At 39.0% G+C, this 16,742-nt stretch overlaps 1 protein-coding gene across 5 annotated transcripts in view; it reads left to right on the top strand.

Annotated features, from left to right (window-relative positions):
• SLC25A21 (solute carrier family 25 member 21) overlaps positions 1 to 16,742 on the top strand; it is a 516,565-nt gene that overhangs the window by 474,989 nt on the left and 24,834 nt on the right. For all 5 annotated transcript variants that reach the window (XM_012469187.2, XM_012469203.2, XM_064365802.1 and 2 more), the window contains one exon: positions 9,166 to 9,330. In XM_012469187.2, coding sequence (XP_012324610.2) covers positions 9,166 to 9,330 — 165 coding nt within the window. The remainder of the gene's footprint in view (positions 1 to 9,165; positions 9,331 to 16,742) is intronic.

Below are 16,742 nucleotides of genomic sequence, written 5' to 3'. Positions count from 1 at the left end.
TTTGGCCATGTGGGGCAGGCCTGGCTGGCAGAGGGCCAGAATGGTGCCCTTTGAAGCACAGGGTCCAGGGCAAGGGCCCCCCTAGCCAGGATCCAAGTACAGCACTGGCATAGAGCAGAAGTTCCTGTTACATTCTTGGCAGCTGAATGATAGGAACTGGAGTCCTGGAGCTGCAAGTGCAGTTTCCATCAGGACTTCCGAAGAACAACGGGTACTGGGCATGCTCCAGCTGTCCCAGGGTCTCCCCTCTGATCCTCTAACCAGTCAGATGTATGCTACCCACAAAGTATGCCTCCTACCCAGTTTAGCCATAAACTGTTTTTAAAAATTGTGGTGAATTTAGTTCATGATACTGCCCTCATATGCTTCCAACTTATGTATAAAATATTTTAATAGGTGTGCTTGTCTCACCTCCACTTCTTAAATTACCACCATATCAGTCAAAGACTATAATGCCTGCTACACTTCCTCCAATTCCAATACCAGAGTCTTGGCCAGTATCTTAAACTTCACAGTGAATAAAGAAAACTGGTCTCTAATTTAAATATGCTTGACCTTCTGTGGGGAGCAAAGTAATCACAGCTTTGTCATGCTCTGGTTTGGTTCACTGGGTGTAAAAACATGTGTGGATAAAATCAGGATAGACCCAAATTTCCCCCAATCCGTCAAACTAAACCCAGGCAAATTGTTGTCCTGATCTCTTGTCTCTTTGGCTTGGGACTAAGCTTGCCCAACAATTTCTCTATTGGAGATGGTTCCATATCCAGTCTTTCCAATGTGACTTTGTAGCTTACTGTCCTTACAGGACCTCCCCAAACTGGGTGCATTGGTTTTTATCTGTATATTTATAAGAACTAGAAGTCCCCTATCAGTTGTGCTAAGCCAAGTGGTGTTTGGCTGGCATGCTCTCTGCTAGCCTGGAAAATGTGAATTTCTCCCCAGAAGCAAAATCTGTATGAATTGTTTCCCAGTTTTTCTCTCCACTTTGAAATCTACTTCAAAGTTATTATTTGGCTAAAGGGTTATGTTTTTCTTCCCTTGAGGTCTATAGGATTTGCCTCTGATGTGTGGCCGGGGCACAGGTTTTTCTTCTACTCTTGTCATTTTTTATCTACGTTACACATGAACATAATCATTCTCACCCCAAATATGAAACTAAACCTATAGGAAATTGCAAAAGCCTGTGTTACCTCTCTTTAGTCTTTAAAGATGTTCAGCCCAAGGAAGAAATAATTAGTGTTCTACCTTGCTCTGATTATCATTTTAAGGACAAATGAACAGATAGCAAATGTGTAATTGATGGTAAAATCTTTAAAGATAGGGAATTTTTTTTTTCATTAGCTCAGGGGTCTTTTTTTAATTAGCTCAAGTAGATATAATTCTACACACTTTATCCTGGGAACTTAATAATCTAATAGAGACCAACTAGATCATGTATGATATCACAAAGCTTAGTGAGTATGTTCTCCATAGAAAATCAATAAATGTTTAACTAAAGTTATTATATTACATAGGGTCAACTTAATATTGATAAAGTAAATTGAAGGGCTGTATTTTGTTATCATCTCTTTCAAGAGAGAGAGGAGTTGAGTTCTACAGAGAGTAAGTGTGAGGCCCTGTTTACAGATAGTGTGAGAAACCAGCTTCAAGGGCATGTCAACATTTATGATGATGTATTGGGTTAAGTTCAAATTTTTCCTGCATTACTGTGTGAAACACTACCTGGCAACAATTCAGTACAGAAATTATTTCTTTCCAGTTTATGATTGCTGTGGGCAGAAGAGAAAATTATGCATATGAATCCATTCCTATAGTTATCTTTCAATAATATCTAAGGCAGCAGCCAAGTTGTCTCTCTGTTATCATTTACAGAAAATAGACTTGTCTTCCATTCAAATGTGCTAGGAACCCTAGATTTTTGCTTTCAGAATCAAGACTTTTAAGTAATGATAATAGCTACGATTTACAGAATATCTACTATATACCAGACACTCTGCAAGTTGCCTTATGTGAGTTTTTCCCTTTATTTGATTTTTAAAAAATATTTATATAATTTTATAAATCATTAACATAATACTTTTTTAATAAGGCAAGTAAGACAGAGCTATATAAAGAAAAATTAGTTGATTTTCACCAACATCTCCCTCTAACCCTATCCCACTAGTTACCACTGGTCACCCTTCCACTTTTCCTGATGTTCATACCCAGTTGATAATTTGAAATCATCTCTTTATCTCTCTAAGGTGGTGGCTTTATCCACATTTTATAAAGTAGAGAAAATAAAGCCCAAAAAAGTTAGCTCTAAAAAAACTGAACATTAACATAGATGTCTCTTTCTAGTCAACCATACTATTTTCGTTGGAATAAAGAAAACTGGATAATTAAGCTCAAGGGAAAAGCAAAAGAAAGTGTTTCTGGGACCATAAAGAAGCAAAGCCTCCTTTTTTGTTGCCAGTCTTCCCTGAGTTGTAACCCATGTGGCCACAGCACTGTCACCATCCTTCCTCCCAGCTCTGCTATCAGTGGAGGGGCAAGGGACAGGGTCAGCGTCTCTTCACCTGCAGGACATTGTGCTCCTCCAGGGCTGGCTATTGAATAGCAGTTTGATATTGACATAGCCTTGTGGCTCAGTATCTGGGAGGGGTTTTCGACCGCAAATTCTTCTCCACTCACTGGTTGTTTGCAAATAGACCTGTTCATCCAACCTACACTCTGGATAGACTCTAATTATACCTGGGTATCTTTTTTGTTCAAAATCCTGCCCTATGAAAACAAACTGTAATGATGAATTCATGAACTATCTAAGCTAAAAGAACTATAAATGTGGACTTTTAAAGCCTGATTCTTCTCCTTTCACTTACGTTTTGTTCTCAAATAAAAGGAAGGTTTTTCTTTGATTTTTAAATTTTTCAAATGTATGAAAATGCTTCAAGACCTCATTTGAGTAATGAAAAGTATGGATGATCTTCATTTCCTGAAGAGCAAGCATATTTTCCTACCTTCGTGGAGCAACTGGGTCCCCCCTTTTCAAACAAAGCAGTATGTCTCTGAAGGCCCAGATATGGACATTCACTCCATTGTGTAGTCTCATCCGGTTTGCTTTCCAGCCATGTGATGAAATCTGGTGCAACACCCATATTCCATTGGCTTTCAAATGCAACCCATCCACCTTTCCATAGGAAAACATGTGGAGCATGCTTTCTTTTGACATACTGTGCCTAGAACTCTTCTTTGGCCTTAGAGACAGAGGAAATCCACTGACACACCCAAGCCTGTACCCACTGGCCATACTCTGACTGGTATTTACCCAGGGAACAATGCCTGCTGCCTAAAATCCTGTCTGTGATCTCATGAGCTAATCAGAGCCAGGTATGGTCAGCATTCAGATGGAAGAACTCCAGGAAAAATAGCTCAGGCTGCCACAGGTCATCTCAGTGATTTGTTGGTAGTACTGGGCTCTCAGAAAGTAAGGATTCAGTGCCCCAGAGTGGTGTCTGGGAGCTTCATTTACACCAAGGATCTTCTCTCTCTCTCTTCAATTTTTTTTTTTCTGTATTTTAAAATATATTTTATTGTATATATTTGAGGTTTACAACATGATGTTATGGGATATAGATAGGAAAATGTTTACTATAGAGAAGCAGATTAACATATCTATCATCTCACATAGTGACTTTTTTGTGTGTATGGCAATAGCAGCTAAAATTTACTTATTTAACAAAAATCCCTAAAACAGTACAATACAATTTTTTTTTTTTTGAGATAGAGTTTCCCTCTTGTTGCCCAGGCTAGAGCGCAATGGCACAGTCTCAGCTCACCACAACCTCCACCTCCCAGGTTCAAGCGATTCTCCTGCCTCAGCCTCCTAAGTAGCTGGGATTACAGGCATGTGCCACCATACCCAGCTAATTTTGTATTTTTAGTAGAGATGGGGTTTCTCCATGTTGATCAGGCTGGTCTCCAACTCCTGACCTCAGGTGATCCACCCAATTTGGCTTCCCAAAGTGCTGGGATTACAGGCATGAGCCACTGCGCCCAGCCAGTACAATACAATTTTAACTGTAGTCCTCATGTTGGACATTAGATCTCTAGAGCTGTTCATCCTGCTAACGCTTTGCACGTTTCCACCTGCATCTCCCCACATCCCCCTACTCCTCATATCACTCCTAGTAACCACTGTTTTATTCTATGTGTATATTTGACTTTTTGTTTTGGATTCCACATATAAGTGATCATGTGATATTTTTCTTTCTCTCTTTGGCTTATTTCACCTAGGATCTGCTTTTTTATTTTTATTTATTTATTTATTTTGAAACAGAGTCTTGCTCTGTCTCCCAGGCAATGGCGAGATCTCACCTCACTGCATCCTCCACCTCCCTGGTTCAAGCGATTCTTCTGCCTCAGCCTCAAGAGTAGCTGGGACCACAGGCGTGAGCCACCACGCCCAGCTAATTTTTGTATTACTAGTAGAGATGGGGTTTCACCACGTTGGCCAGGCTAATCTCAAACTCCTGACCTCATGATCCACTTGTCTTGGCCTCCCAAAGTGCTGGGATTATAGGTGTGAGCCACAGTGCCCAGCCAAGTTTCTGCTTTTTAAATTAAACCTCTTAATACCTTTTTAAACAGAAATTTGATTGCATATCCCCTAACCATTATAGAATACTCTCATAGGTAAATATAAAAATTATCAATATATCTGTTCATGTAAAAATCAAAGCAAAACATATTTGTTAAGTGTCATCCCGATCCACGTATTCTTCCATGCTTTTCAGTTTGAGTGCAGTCAATGAAGGTATACCCGGAAAGTTAGAGTGCAATTTGGCCCACAGTTGGTAACTAAATATGAAAATTGGAGTGAATCTAAATATTAGAAAGCAACTGAGCTAGGTTGGATAGTATTGGAATCATTTGGCTGATGACCTGCTGGGTTGGATATTATTGGAATCATTTGGCTGATAATGGTAATCAGTTACCATTTTGTTTTTAAATGGAAGCCCCATAATCAAATAAGTTTAGTAAAATTCCTTGTGTTTACAGAGATCTAGTCAAAATGATTCTATATTTTCCTATTTAAGCATCCTAGTGGAAGTCATGTTTTGCCTTTCTAATTAAATATTTGCTTACATATGTGTAATACAATGTCCCTGAATGAAGAAGAAAACACACTATCATACTTTTACTTCTAATTTTTATAGGTATTTGAGTTCCTGTTTTCTTTATCCCAAAGTCTCCATTTGCTAGAAAAAAAAAATGTATTTGTACTATTATGCATCTGTTATTTATATGGTTGGATTATCAAACTCTAAAACTCTTTTACGAGTGTGGAAAGAACATTGGATTAGATGCAGAATTCTGCTTAAGTCATTTATTAGCAGCATTTTATCTTAGTCATGTTGCTTAACAATCCTTGGTTTCCTCACCTGAAAAATGAGATACGCCAGCTGTCTACCTTACAAGGTTGCTGAGAGAAGCAATCAGATATGTTAGGATGGCAGAACCACCAAGAGTGTAAAAGTTCAGATTTGGAGTCCAAAGAACCTCAGTTGGAGCTCTGTTGTTACCACTAACTCTGTAATCTTGGGCAAGTAACTTCTAAGCCTTACTCTCCTTATCTGCCAAATAGGGGTCATGATAAGACCTATCTCACACATTATTGAGAGGATTAAATGACACTATAAAGTGCTGAGCATGTATGATAATGGCTAAAGGTGATGAGCACTTCCTGTGTTCCAACCACCTGATCACATATATGAATGTGTTCTCTAGGCTGGAAAGCCATGTAGAAGGAGAAGCTCAATTCATGTGCTTCTCCATTGCTAGCCTTTGCTCCCATATGGCCTTATTTCTAGAGCCCACAGACTTGCCATATGGAGAGATCTTAGCCAGGATACTCACTTTGAGAGATAAGGAAGAGGCCAATTTATAGCATCTACTGCTCCAGAGAGGAAAGCTCCTAGGTGAGGCATTATGCCTGAACAAGATCTCTAGTCCAAGCATTGGATTTGGTTGGGTCTCAGAGGAAGCAGACCTGTTATCTTGCATTCTTGATGCATTCCTGGTGGACTTTATCACAAGGGTCTGGGACTCTGGGAAAAGGAAAGGACAGCCAGAAGGAACGAAAAAAAAAAAGAAGCTTTCTCTTCCTCAAATCAAACTCCACCTTTTGATTGCCACTGCCTTCAACTAATAACGAAATTACCTGTCTTTTTTTGTTGTTGTCGTAACTATTTTTATGATTGTCAGCATAACTGCCATTATTGTTAATACCTAAATGTACAGTGAATGCTTACAATGGACTAAGTTCATTGACTTACCTCAACAGTCTCAACAATCTTGTGAGGAAGATTCTTTATTTATTTATTTATTTATTTATTGTGAGATAGGGTCTTGCTCTTGCTCTGTCATCCAGGCTGGAGTGCAGTGACAAGATGACAAGTTCACTGCAGCCTCACCTTCTAGGACTCAAGTGACCCTCCTACTTCAGCCTCCTGAGTAGCTGGGATCACAGACTTGCCACAGTGCCTGGCTAATTTTTAATTTTTTGTGGAGACTGGGGTCTTACTATGTTGCTCAGGCTGGTTTTAAACTCCTGAGCTCAAGCACTCCTCATGCCTCAGCCTCCCAAAGTGCTGGGATTACAGGTGTGAGCCACTGCAGAAGCCACCAGCCTCAGGAAGAGTATATTATTATCCTTATTTACAAATTAATAAAGTGAGGATTAATTGGAGAGGATAAAATACTTACTAAAGTAACAAGTGGTATTGCTGAGACTCAAACTTGGAACTGTCTAGCTCTGAGCTCCTATTTCCGATTACTATGCTACTCTCCAATTAATTACTGACAACTAGAGTTCAAACTCAACAAGGCACTTGAATTTAAAATCCATGCATTACATTTGCTTATACACACACAGCACCCAAGCCAGTGAAAATCAGGAAACAGACAATTAGCAAATGCCGTTTGGGTATTTGTCAACTCTCACCAAGATCTAGGAGAAGTCTTCTCTTCAAGATGATGAGAAAGATGCTAATCAAATTAATACTTAGTTTAGTCATCCTCATTCTAATGACTTAGCAAACTAAGATTTCTAAACAATAGAAACATCTTACACCCATTTTTTTTTTTAGGGAAAGCCATTGTTATTTACACTTTCTTTTACAGCCATTGGTTTCTCGGTGGCTCTAGAACTTAGATGGCCTCAGGACCTCAGAGGAGTGAGGATAGAGAAAAGGTTTAGGTTGAGTGCAGGGAGAACCCGTGTTGGTCAGGCAGCCTCATCTCTGTTCTGTTCCTCCCATTCCCAGGAAAGCTGCCCTCTCCTTCCCCCACCCCTCGACTGCCTTCCTTGAAGCAAGACAGCAGTACATGGGCAGTTTACGCAGCACTTCCAGGGTCTTTCCAACAAAAATGAGTTTCTGCTCAACTTATCCTATCTCTTTTGAAAACTGAAAAAATAATAATGATTCAGGGTGAAAGTCAATGTGCTGAAACACCAACAAAAAAATCTCATGTCGAACAGAAAGTAAACTTTAACCTTCAGAAAATTTTTGGTTTTCCTGTATGATATGTCTTATTGTTTTAAGACACATTCTCAAATGGTTTTTCCATATTACAAAGAAGGGTTTTCTTAAGCTTATTGTAATTTATTGTAATTAGTTCCTTAAATTAATAGATGAAGTTGAGTGTAGAATTGTGGCTAGAGTCTTTTAAATATTTATCAGCAAAAACTATAGGATTATAAAAGAGCTCATTTAAATGTTTCATGTTAATTACATAGCTATTATAAATGCAGATTGGAAGAAATGCCTTGATTGGATTTGTTCTATTTTATTCTGTTGATGTAGCCTTAATTGCACATGATAAGAAAATACTTTTAGTCTGAAAGTGTGCCAGACTGCCACGACCACTCTAACAACCTGCTTCAGTGAATTATCAAACAAATGTCATGTCAGTGTGTGCCTCATGAGTGCGAAAAAAAACACTCAACAGTTTCTCACATTAACTATTCAGTGAAAATATGAGAAAGATATCTTTTGTACAGTACCTTCAAAAAGGAAACAATCACTCATACATTTTTTAAAAACCCCTTGTGAACTGTAATTGTATTATAATGAATTGTAAATCTCAGGGTAAACTGCAGTGAGCTCTTCAGCAAGACTGGATTCTAGCAGTCAGGACGTTTCAGGCTTGGGTAATCAATCAAGGAACTGGAAAGAAGTAATTTCAAGGTGGTAACCCAGTACTCCTAACACCATTTATGTATAATTTATCACAGCAGAGATACACACACTGATTGCATATCTGCTTGAGGATGTGTACAATCAACAGCTATTTATCTATTGCTGATTTCTTTCTTTCTTTCTTTTTTTTTTTGGGGACGGAGTTTCGCTCTTGTTACCCAGGCTAGAGTGCAATGGCGCGATCTCGGCTCACCGCAACCTCCGCCTCCTGGGTCAGGCAATTCTCCTGCCTCAGCCTCCTGAGTAGCTGGGATTACAGGCACGCGCCACCATGCCCAGCTAATTTTTTGTATTTTTAGTAGAGACGGGGTTTCACCATGTTGACCGGGATGGTCTCGATCTCTTGACCTCATGATCCACCCGCCTCAGCCTCCCAAAGTGCTGGGATTACATATTGCTGATTTCTAACATAGTACCATCTTAAATCACTGAGGCAATGGAATCAAAACTATTTGTAACATTAGCTTTAGAAAACCATAATTAGAAAGGTAAATACACTGAATTCAGGAGCCAAATATAAATTCCTTTTGGATAATGTGCAGTTATGGATTACCAAATTATCTATATGCTTAATCTCCTTCATTAGTGTGGGATAATCCAGAACTGGATATAATTACTTACATGTTGAAAGTGATGATAGTTATTATATAACATCAGTTTCACTAATCCTACCAATATTGTTTGTTCTTTGCCAACAATCTTTTCTATAAAGCCTGTTTTTATGCATGCAATTTTGTTTGCTTCTTGAGTTTGCTGATTTTAAAAAGCACAGATCTAAGCATGATTATTCATATCTGGGGGGGGAAGTCCCTAACAATTCTGGCTTGAGGGGAAGTTAATATGGTAATTTACTGTGTTCCAGAGTGCCAAAGATGATCATTCTGGCTTTGCATCATTCTGGCTTTGCTTCTCTCTTCTGCAGCAACCATCTACTATGGGTTATGCAAGACAAATCATTAAGAAGGAAGGCTGGGGACTCCAGGGTCTCAACAAAGGATTAACTGCAACTTTGGGACGACATGGAGTTTTCAACATGGTCTATTTTGGCTTCTACTACAATGTCAAAAACATGATTCCTGTCAATAAGGTAACTAATTAATAACTTAAAGTCCTGAAGGAAAAATCCTATCAGTGATGATAGTCCATTTGTAGAATGTTTATCCTGTCATGCTCTCTGTGCTGGACACCTACATCCATTATCTAATTTGATCCTCATATCTGCATTGAGTGCTGTTATCCCTGTTTCAAATCCAGAAAGGGAGGCTTAGAAAGATCAAGGAAATTGCCCAGGATCACATAGTAAATAATAAAGCCAAGGACTGAACCAGAGTCTGACACCAAAATTGCTCTTCTTGAAGAAGCTATTATTACCCCTGAGGGCTTTCCCTTTATTACTAATAAGAATTTCTAGAAACTATATTATTACTTAATTTATTTTGAATGTGAATGTCTTTAGGATACTCTAGTGTAACTAAGATTTTTTTCTTTTTTTATTATTATATTTTAAGTTCTGAGGTACCTGTGCAGATGGTGCAGGATTGTTACATAGGTACACACATGCCATGGTGGTTCGCTGCATCCATCCCCCTGTCATCTACATTAGGTATTTCCCCTAATGTTTTCCCTCCCCAATCCCCCCACCCCTAATATCCTTCCCCTAGCTCCCTCACCCCAAACAGGCCCCGGTGTGTGATGTTCCCCTCCCTGTGTCCATGTGTTCTCATTGTTCAATACCGCTCATGAGTGAGAACAAGCAGTGTTTGGTTTTCTGTGCTTGTGTCAGTTTGCTGAGAATGATGGTTGTCAGATTCATCCATGTCCCTGCAAAGGAGATGAACTCATCCTTTTTTATGGATGAATAGTATTCCATGGTATATATGTGCCACATTTTCTTTAACCAGTCTATCACTGATGGGCATTTGGGTTGGTTCCGGGTCTTTGCTATTGTGAATAGTGCTGCAATAAATATACTTGTGCATGTGTCTTTATAGTAGAATGATTTATAATCCTTTGGGTATATACCCAGTAATGGGATTGCTGGGTCAAATGGTATTTCTATTTCTAGATCCTTGAGGAATCGCCACACTGCCTTCCACAATGGTCAAACTTATTTACACTCCCACCAACAGTGTAAACGGGTTCCTATTTCTCCACATCCTCTCCAGCATCTGCTGTCTACAGATTTTTTAATGATTGCCATTGTAACTGGCATGAGATAGTATCTCAATGTGGTTTTGATTTGCATTTCTCTAATGACCAGTGATGTTGAGCTTTTTTTCATATGTTTGTTGGCTGCATAAATGTCTTCTTTTGAAAAGTATCTGTTCATATGCTTCACCCACTTTTGATGGGGTTGTTTTTTTCTTGTAAATTTGTTTAAGTTCTTTGTAGATGTTGGATATTAGCTGTTTGTCTGATGGGTAGGTTGCAAAAATTTTTTTCCATTCTGTTGGTTGTCAGTTCACTCTAATGATAGTTTCTTTTGCTGTGCAGAAGCTCTTAAGTTTAATTAGATCTCATTATTACTTAATTTTTATCTCAGAAGCATGACTTCCTCAAGAAAGTTGAAAGTTTTATATTTTAAATAAGTTTTGAACTCACAAGGAAAAATTGTCAGCCTAAAATTTAAATTTCACCTGGATATTAATTTTTAATCTAGGTTAATTAGGGTAGGTAGTCAAACAATTCTTCTAAGATTATTTGCTTTTGATGCAAAATAATGATGATAATTATTATCATCATCTTCAATACTATTATTTTGAAATGATACTTTATAGGCTGGGTGGGGTGGCTCATGCCTGTAATCCCAGCATTTTGAAAGGCAAAGGCAACTGGGGCAACACAATAGGACCTCTCTCTGCAAAAAATTAAAAAATTAGCCTGGAGTGGTGGTGTGCACTTACAGTCAAGCTACTCTCAGGAGGCTGAGGTGGGAGGAGCACTTGAGCCCAGGAGTTTGAGGCTACAATTAACTGTGATTGCATCACTGCACTCCAGCCTGGCAACAGAGTGAGACCCTATTTCTTTCTTCTTTTTTTCTCTTTCTTTCTTCTTTTTCTTTTTTTATTGGAGATGGAGTTTCACTCTTGTCACCCAGGCTGGAGTGCAATGGCAAGATCTCCGCTCACTGCAACCTCCGCCTCTCAGGTTCAAGCAATTCTCCTGCCTCAGCCTCCTGAGTCGCTGCGATTACAGGCACCCACTACCACGCCCAGCTAATTATTATTATTATTATTTTTTTTTGTATTTTTAGTAGAGATGGGGTTTCACCATGTTGGCCAGGCTGGTCTCAAATTCCTGCCTGACCTCAGGCAACCAGCCTGCCTTGGCCTCCCAAAGTGCTGGAATTACAGGCGTGAACCACTGCGCCCGGGCAAGTAAGACCCTATTTCTAAATAATAATCATAATAACTTCTTAATGGCAATTTACAGATGCCAACAGCCTTTTTCAGCTTCTACAATATAAGAGTAACACAGGATGTGCTTTTAAGACATAGTATCACAGAATTTTTCCCTATATCAGATTGCTTGCTTACAATTAAAATTGCAATCCTGGATGTACCAGTTGGGGTAACATTTTTCATGAGCAGGTAGTTTCCCTTAGGGGTCCAGTTCTTCATTTTTCTTAGTAGAAAAGTATCGAAGGACTTTTTTTAAAATCATAAAACTATTTCTAGTATGGCTAACCAGACTTTTCAGCAAAGTTGGTTGTACCTGTCTTTGCCCAGCTATCCCACATATTCTAGATAAGGCGAGGACTTTTCTCAAATAACAGCTGAATTCACACCATGTGTTCCACATTAACCATCTGTTGGCATTGCTTCACTTCACTAACCAAAGTTGTTAACCAGGTTTCACTGTATTTGCAAATCTCATTTATTGAGTAGAAGCTTATGTTTTTTTGGTCTGAAATCTCTGATTGGCCACAGTGTATATAAACCCCTGTAGTGACTGACAATTCTACCTCCAGGGACCCTCAGAGGTCTTCTCTTGTCAATATAGAAATTGAGTGCAATAAACACTTTGATCCTGGATGACATGAAGGAGCTCTCAATACATTGAGGTTTTTTTTTTTTTTTTTTTTTTTAGCAGGAACCCACTAAGTAATTTGTAAGGCCCAGAGCAGAATGAAAATGTAGAGCCGTTTGTTCAAAAATTATTAAGAATTTCAAGATAGTGACAGTACAGCATTAAATCAAGTGTAGGGCTCATCTCTTCTAAATTCAGGCCCCACGCAACAGTACTAGTGACACACCCAGGAAACCAACTCTGTTTTTCAGACTGTAAGACAACTACTCTACTAAAAATACAAAAATTAGCTGGTGTCGTGTCACATATCTGTGATCTCAGCTACTCGGGAGGCAGAGGCAAGAGAACTGCTTGAACTTGGGAGGCGGAGGTTGCAGTGAGCTGACATTGAACCATTACACTCCAGCCTGGGCAACAGAGCGAGACTCCATCTCAAAAAAGAGAGAAAGAAACATTAATCAGATGTATATATGATCATATGTTACTGAATGCTAAAAAAAAAAATCCACAAGTACAAATTTTATTCTACAATTAATATACTTAAGTTATTAAATGTTCTGAATGGTTTAAACAAACAAAAACCTAAGCTGGGAAATCCCAGCACTTTGGGAGGCTGAGACAGGAGGACTGCTTGAAGCCAATAGTTTGAGACAAGCCTGGGGAACATAGTGAGACCCTATATCTACAAAAAAAAAAAAGTAACGTTAGCCAGGATATGATTGTGCACACCTGTAGTCCCAACTACTCTGCAGGCTAAGGCAAGAGGATTGCTTGAGGCTAAGAGTTCAAGACCAGCCTGGGAAACATAGCAACTGATCCTGTCTCTACAAAATTTTAAAAATTAGGCAGGCACTGTGGCAAGTCCCTGTGGTCCTAGCTGCTTGCAAGGCTGAGGTGGAAAGATTGCTTGAGCCTGGAAGGGCAAGATTGCAGTGAACCATTCCCATGGTACTGCACTCCACCCTAGATGACAGGGCAAGATCTTATTTCCAAAAAAAAAAAAAAATTGGCATGTGTCTGTCTAATTTTTTCTAATGATATTCAGTAAAATGTCAACCAGCACTTTGCCAAATGAATTATCTATTAGATAGCACTTCCCACATCTAGATTATAACTAGTAAATAAGTGATTCATTTATTAACCAGGACCCTGAAAACTATCTTCTAAATCTTTAAATAAAAGATATACTTTGTTCATCATAGTTTTTTTTTTTTTTAAGAGAAAGAGAGAGAGAGAATAGGAAGGAGGAAAAAGGAAGAGAAAGAGAGAAAGAGAATGGGGAGGAGGGAGAAGGAAAAGAGAGAGGGAGAGAGAATGGGAGTATTGCTTTCTTGCCCAGGCTAGAATGCAATTTAGTAATGGGTATTGAAAACCTCTTTTATACTGATAATTATACTTAATGATGTAGTCAGGAAGGAATAAGGGAAGAAGATAACAAACAAACAGCCAACCAATATTTAATTTAAACCTATGAAATGCTATGCGATTACTGAGGAGTGATTTACTTCCAATTATATAGTCACCTTTGGAATAGGTGTGAGGTGGTAATGTATGTTTTGTGTATTTGAAGTGGAGAGTTCTATAAATGTTTATTAAGTTTACTTGTTCCGGGTCTGAGTTCAAGTTCTGAATATCCTTGTTAATTTTCTATCTCGTTGATCTATAGAATCGTTAGCTCTTCTTGCATTGATCCTTTTGCCATTATGTAATGTCATTCCTCGCCTCTTTTGATCTTTGTTGCTTTAAAGTCTACTTTATCAGAGGCGAGAATTGCATCTCCTGCTTTTTGTTTATTAGTTTATTTTTACTCTCTGTTTGATTGGTAAATCTTCCTCCTTCTCTCTGAGTCTTTGTGTATTGTTGCATGTAAGATGGGCCCGGATGCAGCACACCGATGGGTTTTGGCTTTTTATCCAATTAAAATATATATAAGTTTAATACCGGCGTTTGATGCTAGCTGGCTGTTTTGTCCATTAGTTGATGTAAATTTTTTATTGTGTTGAAGTTCTTTGCTTTTTGATGTATTTTTGGAAAGGCTGATATTGGTTGTTCCTTTATATGTATAGTGCTTCTTTCAGAAGCTCTTGTAAAGCAGGCCTGGTGGTGGTGAACTCTCTAAGTACTTGTTTGTTCGCAAAAGATTTAATTTTTCCTTCACTCATAAAGCTTAGTTTGGCTGGATAGGAAATTCTGGGTTGAAAGTTCTTTTCTTTAAGGATGTTAAATATTGGTCCCCACTCTTTTCTGGCTTGTAGGGTTTCTGCTGAGAGATCTGCTGTAAGTCTGATAGGTTTCCCTTTATGGGTAACCTGACCTTTCTCTCTGGCTGCCCTTAGTATTTTCTCCTTCATTTCAACCCTAATAAATCTGGCGATTATGTGCCTTGGGGTTGGTCTTCTTGAAGAATGTCTTTGTGGTGTTCTCTGTATTACCTGGAGTTGAATATTACCCTGCCTTGCCAGGTTGGGGAAATTTTCCTGAATGATATCCTGAAGAGTATTTTCCAACTTGGATTCATTCTCTTCATCACATTCAGGTACACCTATCAAACGTAAATTAGGTCTTTTCACATAGTCCCATATTTCTTGGAGACTTTGCTCATTCCTTTTCATCCTTTTTTCTGCATTCTTGTCTTCTCGTTTCATTTCACTGAGCTGGTCCTCGACTTCTGATATCCTTCCTTCTGCTTGATCAATTCGACTGTTTAAACTTGTGCATGCTTCGCCAAGTTCTCGTGTTGTGTTTTTCAGCTCCATCAATTCACTTATATTCTTCTCTAAATTGTCCATTCTCGTTAACATTTCGTCAAACCTTTTTTCAAGGTTCTTAGTTTCTTTGCATTGGGTTAGAACAAGTTCTTTTAATTCACAGAAGTTTCTTATCACCCACGTTTTGAAACCTGCTTCTGTTATTGGAACACACGTGTAATCTATTAAGCCTTGTTCCGTTACTGATGAGGAATTGCAATCCCCTGTAGAGGGAGAGGCATTCTGATTTTGAGTATTCTCTACCTTTTTACGCTGGTTTCTTCCCTTCATTATATATTTGTCCGTCTGTCGTCTTTATAATTACCGACTTTCTAACTGGGTCTCTGACGTCCAACTTGTTGATTCCCTGCGCCGAAATCTGAGCAATCCACTGAGCCGGCCAAAACAGCGGTGTTAAGATTGATGGTGCTTTTCTGCCCGGAATCTCCGGACTCTGCACCAAGAACTGGCGTGCTAAGGCACCAGCAAAACCGCCACGCCGGCCACAAGAGTCGCCCTGGCGACCCATGGAGCTCCTCCACTGGGAATCTCCTGGTCCGCGAGCAACTAATATTCGTCTGAAAGTGTGGCGTCCTCTCGTTCTTTGCGCTTTCACTGGGAGGTACGTGCCCGAGCTGCTAATCATCAGCCATCTTGGATCTCTCTCCCCATCATAGTTTTAAAATTAATTTTTTATGTTGTTATAAGTTTTACCAAGCTGAGAACTTGTGACTAGAATACCTCATTTCCTCACTCCCATTCAAAGTAAGCTACAATAGGGAGTCTACTGAAATATGATTTGTCATTATTTTATTATATTTTCATTATTTACCTAGTTTTTTTTAAACAGCATCTCACTACAGCCTCCTCCTCCTCCTGGGCTCAAATGATCCTCCTACCTCAGCCTCCTGAGTAGTTGGGACTATGGACAGGCGCCACCATAATCAGCTAATTTTTTTATTTTTCTGTAGAAATGGAGATCTCACTTTGTTGTTAAGGCTGGTCTCAAACTCCTGTGCTTCAGTGACCCTCCCACCACAGCCTTCCAAAGTGCTGAGATTATGGGCATGAGCCGCCATGCCTGAATGTCATTATTTTAAAAAGTGAAACGAATAAATTCCACTGTAATCCTCTCTATACATTAGTGTTGTACCAATGAAGAATGCTAATGCATTGCTTTCTATATATTTGACTATTAACAATTTTAAATCACAAACCTCCTTTGACAGTGTGAAAATGTGCCATGTGGCTCAGAATTTCATTTCCAAGCTTTATCTTCCAAGCTAAAAGAACTGATGCCGTTGTCAAATGAATTCTCTATTAAATAGCACTTCCCAAGTCTAGATTATACTAGTAAATATAATAGTATGTACTAGTAAATATATACTAGATTATACTAGTAAATAAGTGATTCATTTATTAATCAGGACCCTGATTTAATTGTCAGGGTGCTGGGACCCCCTAGGTTGGGGGCTGGGAGGAATGCTATGCATAAAATGTGGGTCAACAGGTCTGAGTGTGACTTCTGGCTTTCAGTCATCATTGAACTAATATTTATTGAGTGTCTAACATGTGCCAAGCCCTGTGCCAAGCACCAGGAAATGCAATAATAAGAAGCTGTCCCAGCGCGTGCGAGGCAATGGAGATAACAGACAAAAATAAGTAAACAAACAAACTCACATTTAGGAGTGATAAAGGAGAAATTCCCCCAGTATAAACCTGA

The sequence above is a fragment of the Aotus nancymaae genome, unplaced genomic scaffold, assembly GCF_030222135.1.
Source record: "Aotus nancymaae isolate 86718 unplaced genomic scaffold, 86718_ANA_hifiasm-v0.15.2.pri h1tg000062l, whole genome shotgun sequence".
In the NCBI taxonomy this organism is placed as follows: Eukaryota; Metazoa; Chordata; class Mammalia; order Primates; family Aotidae; genus Aotus; species Aotus nancymaae.
This window is presented reverse-complemented; position numbering and strand designations above follow the sequence as displayed.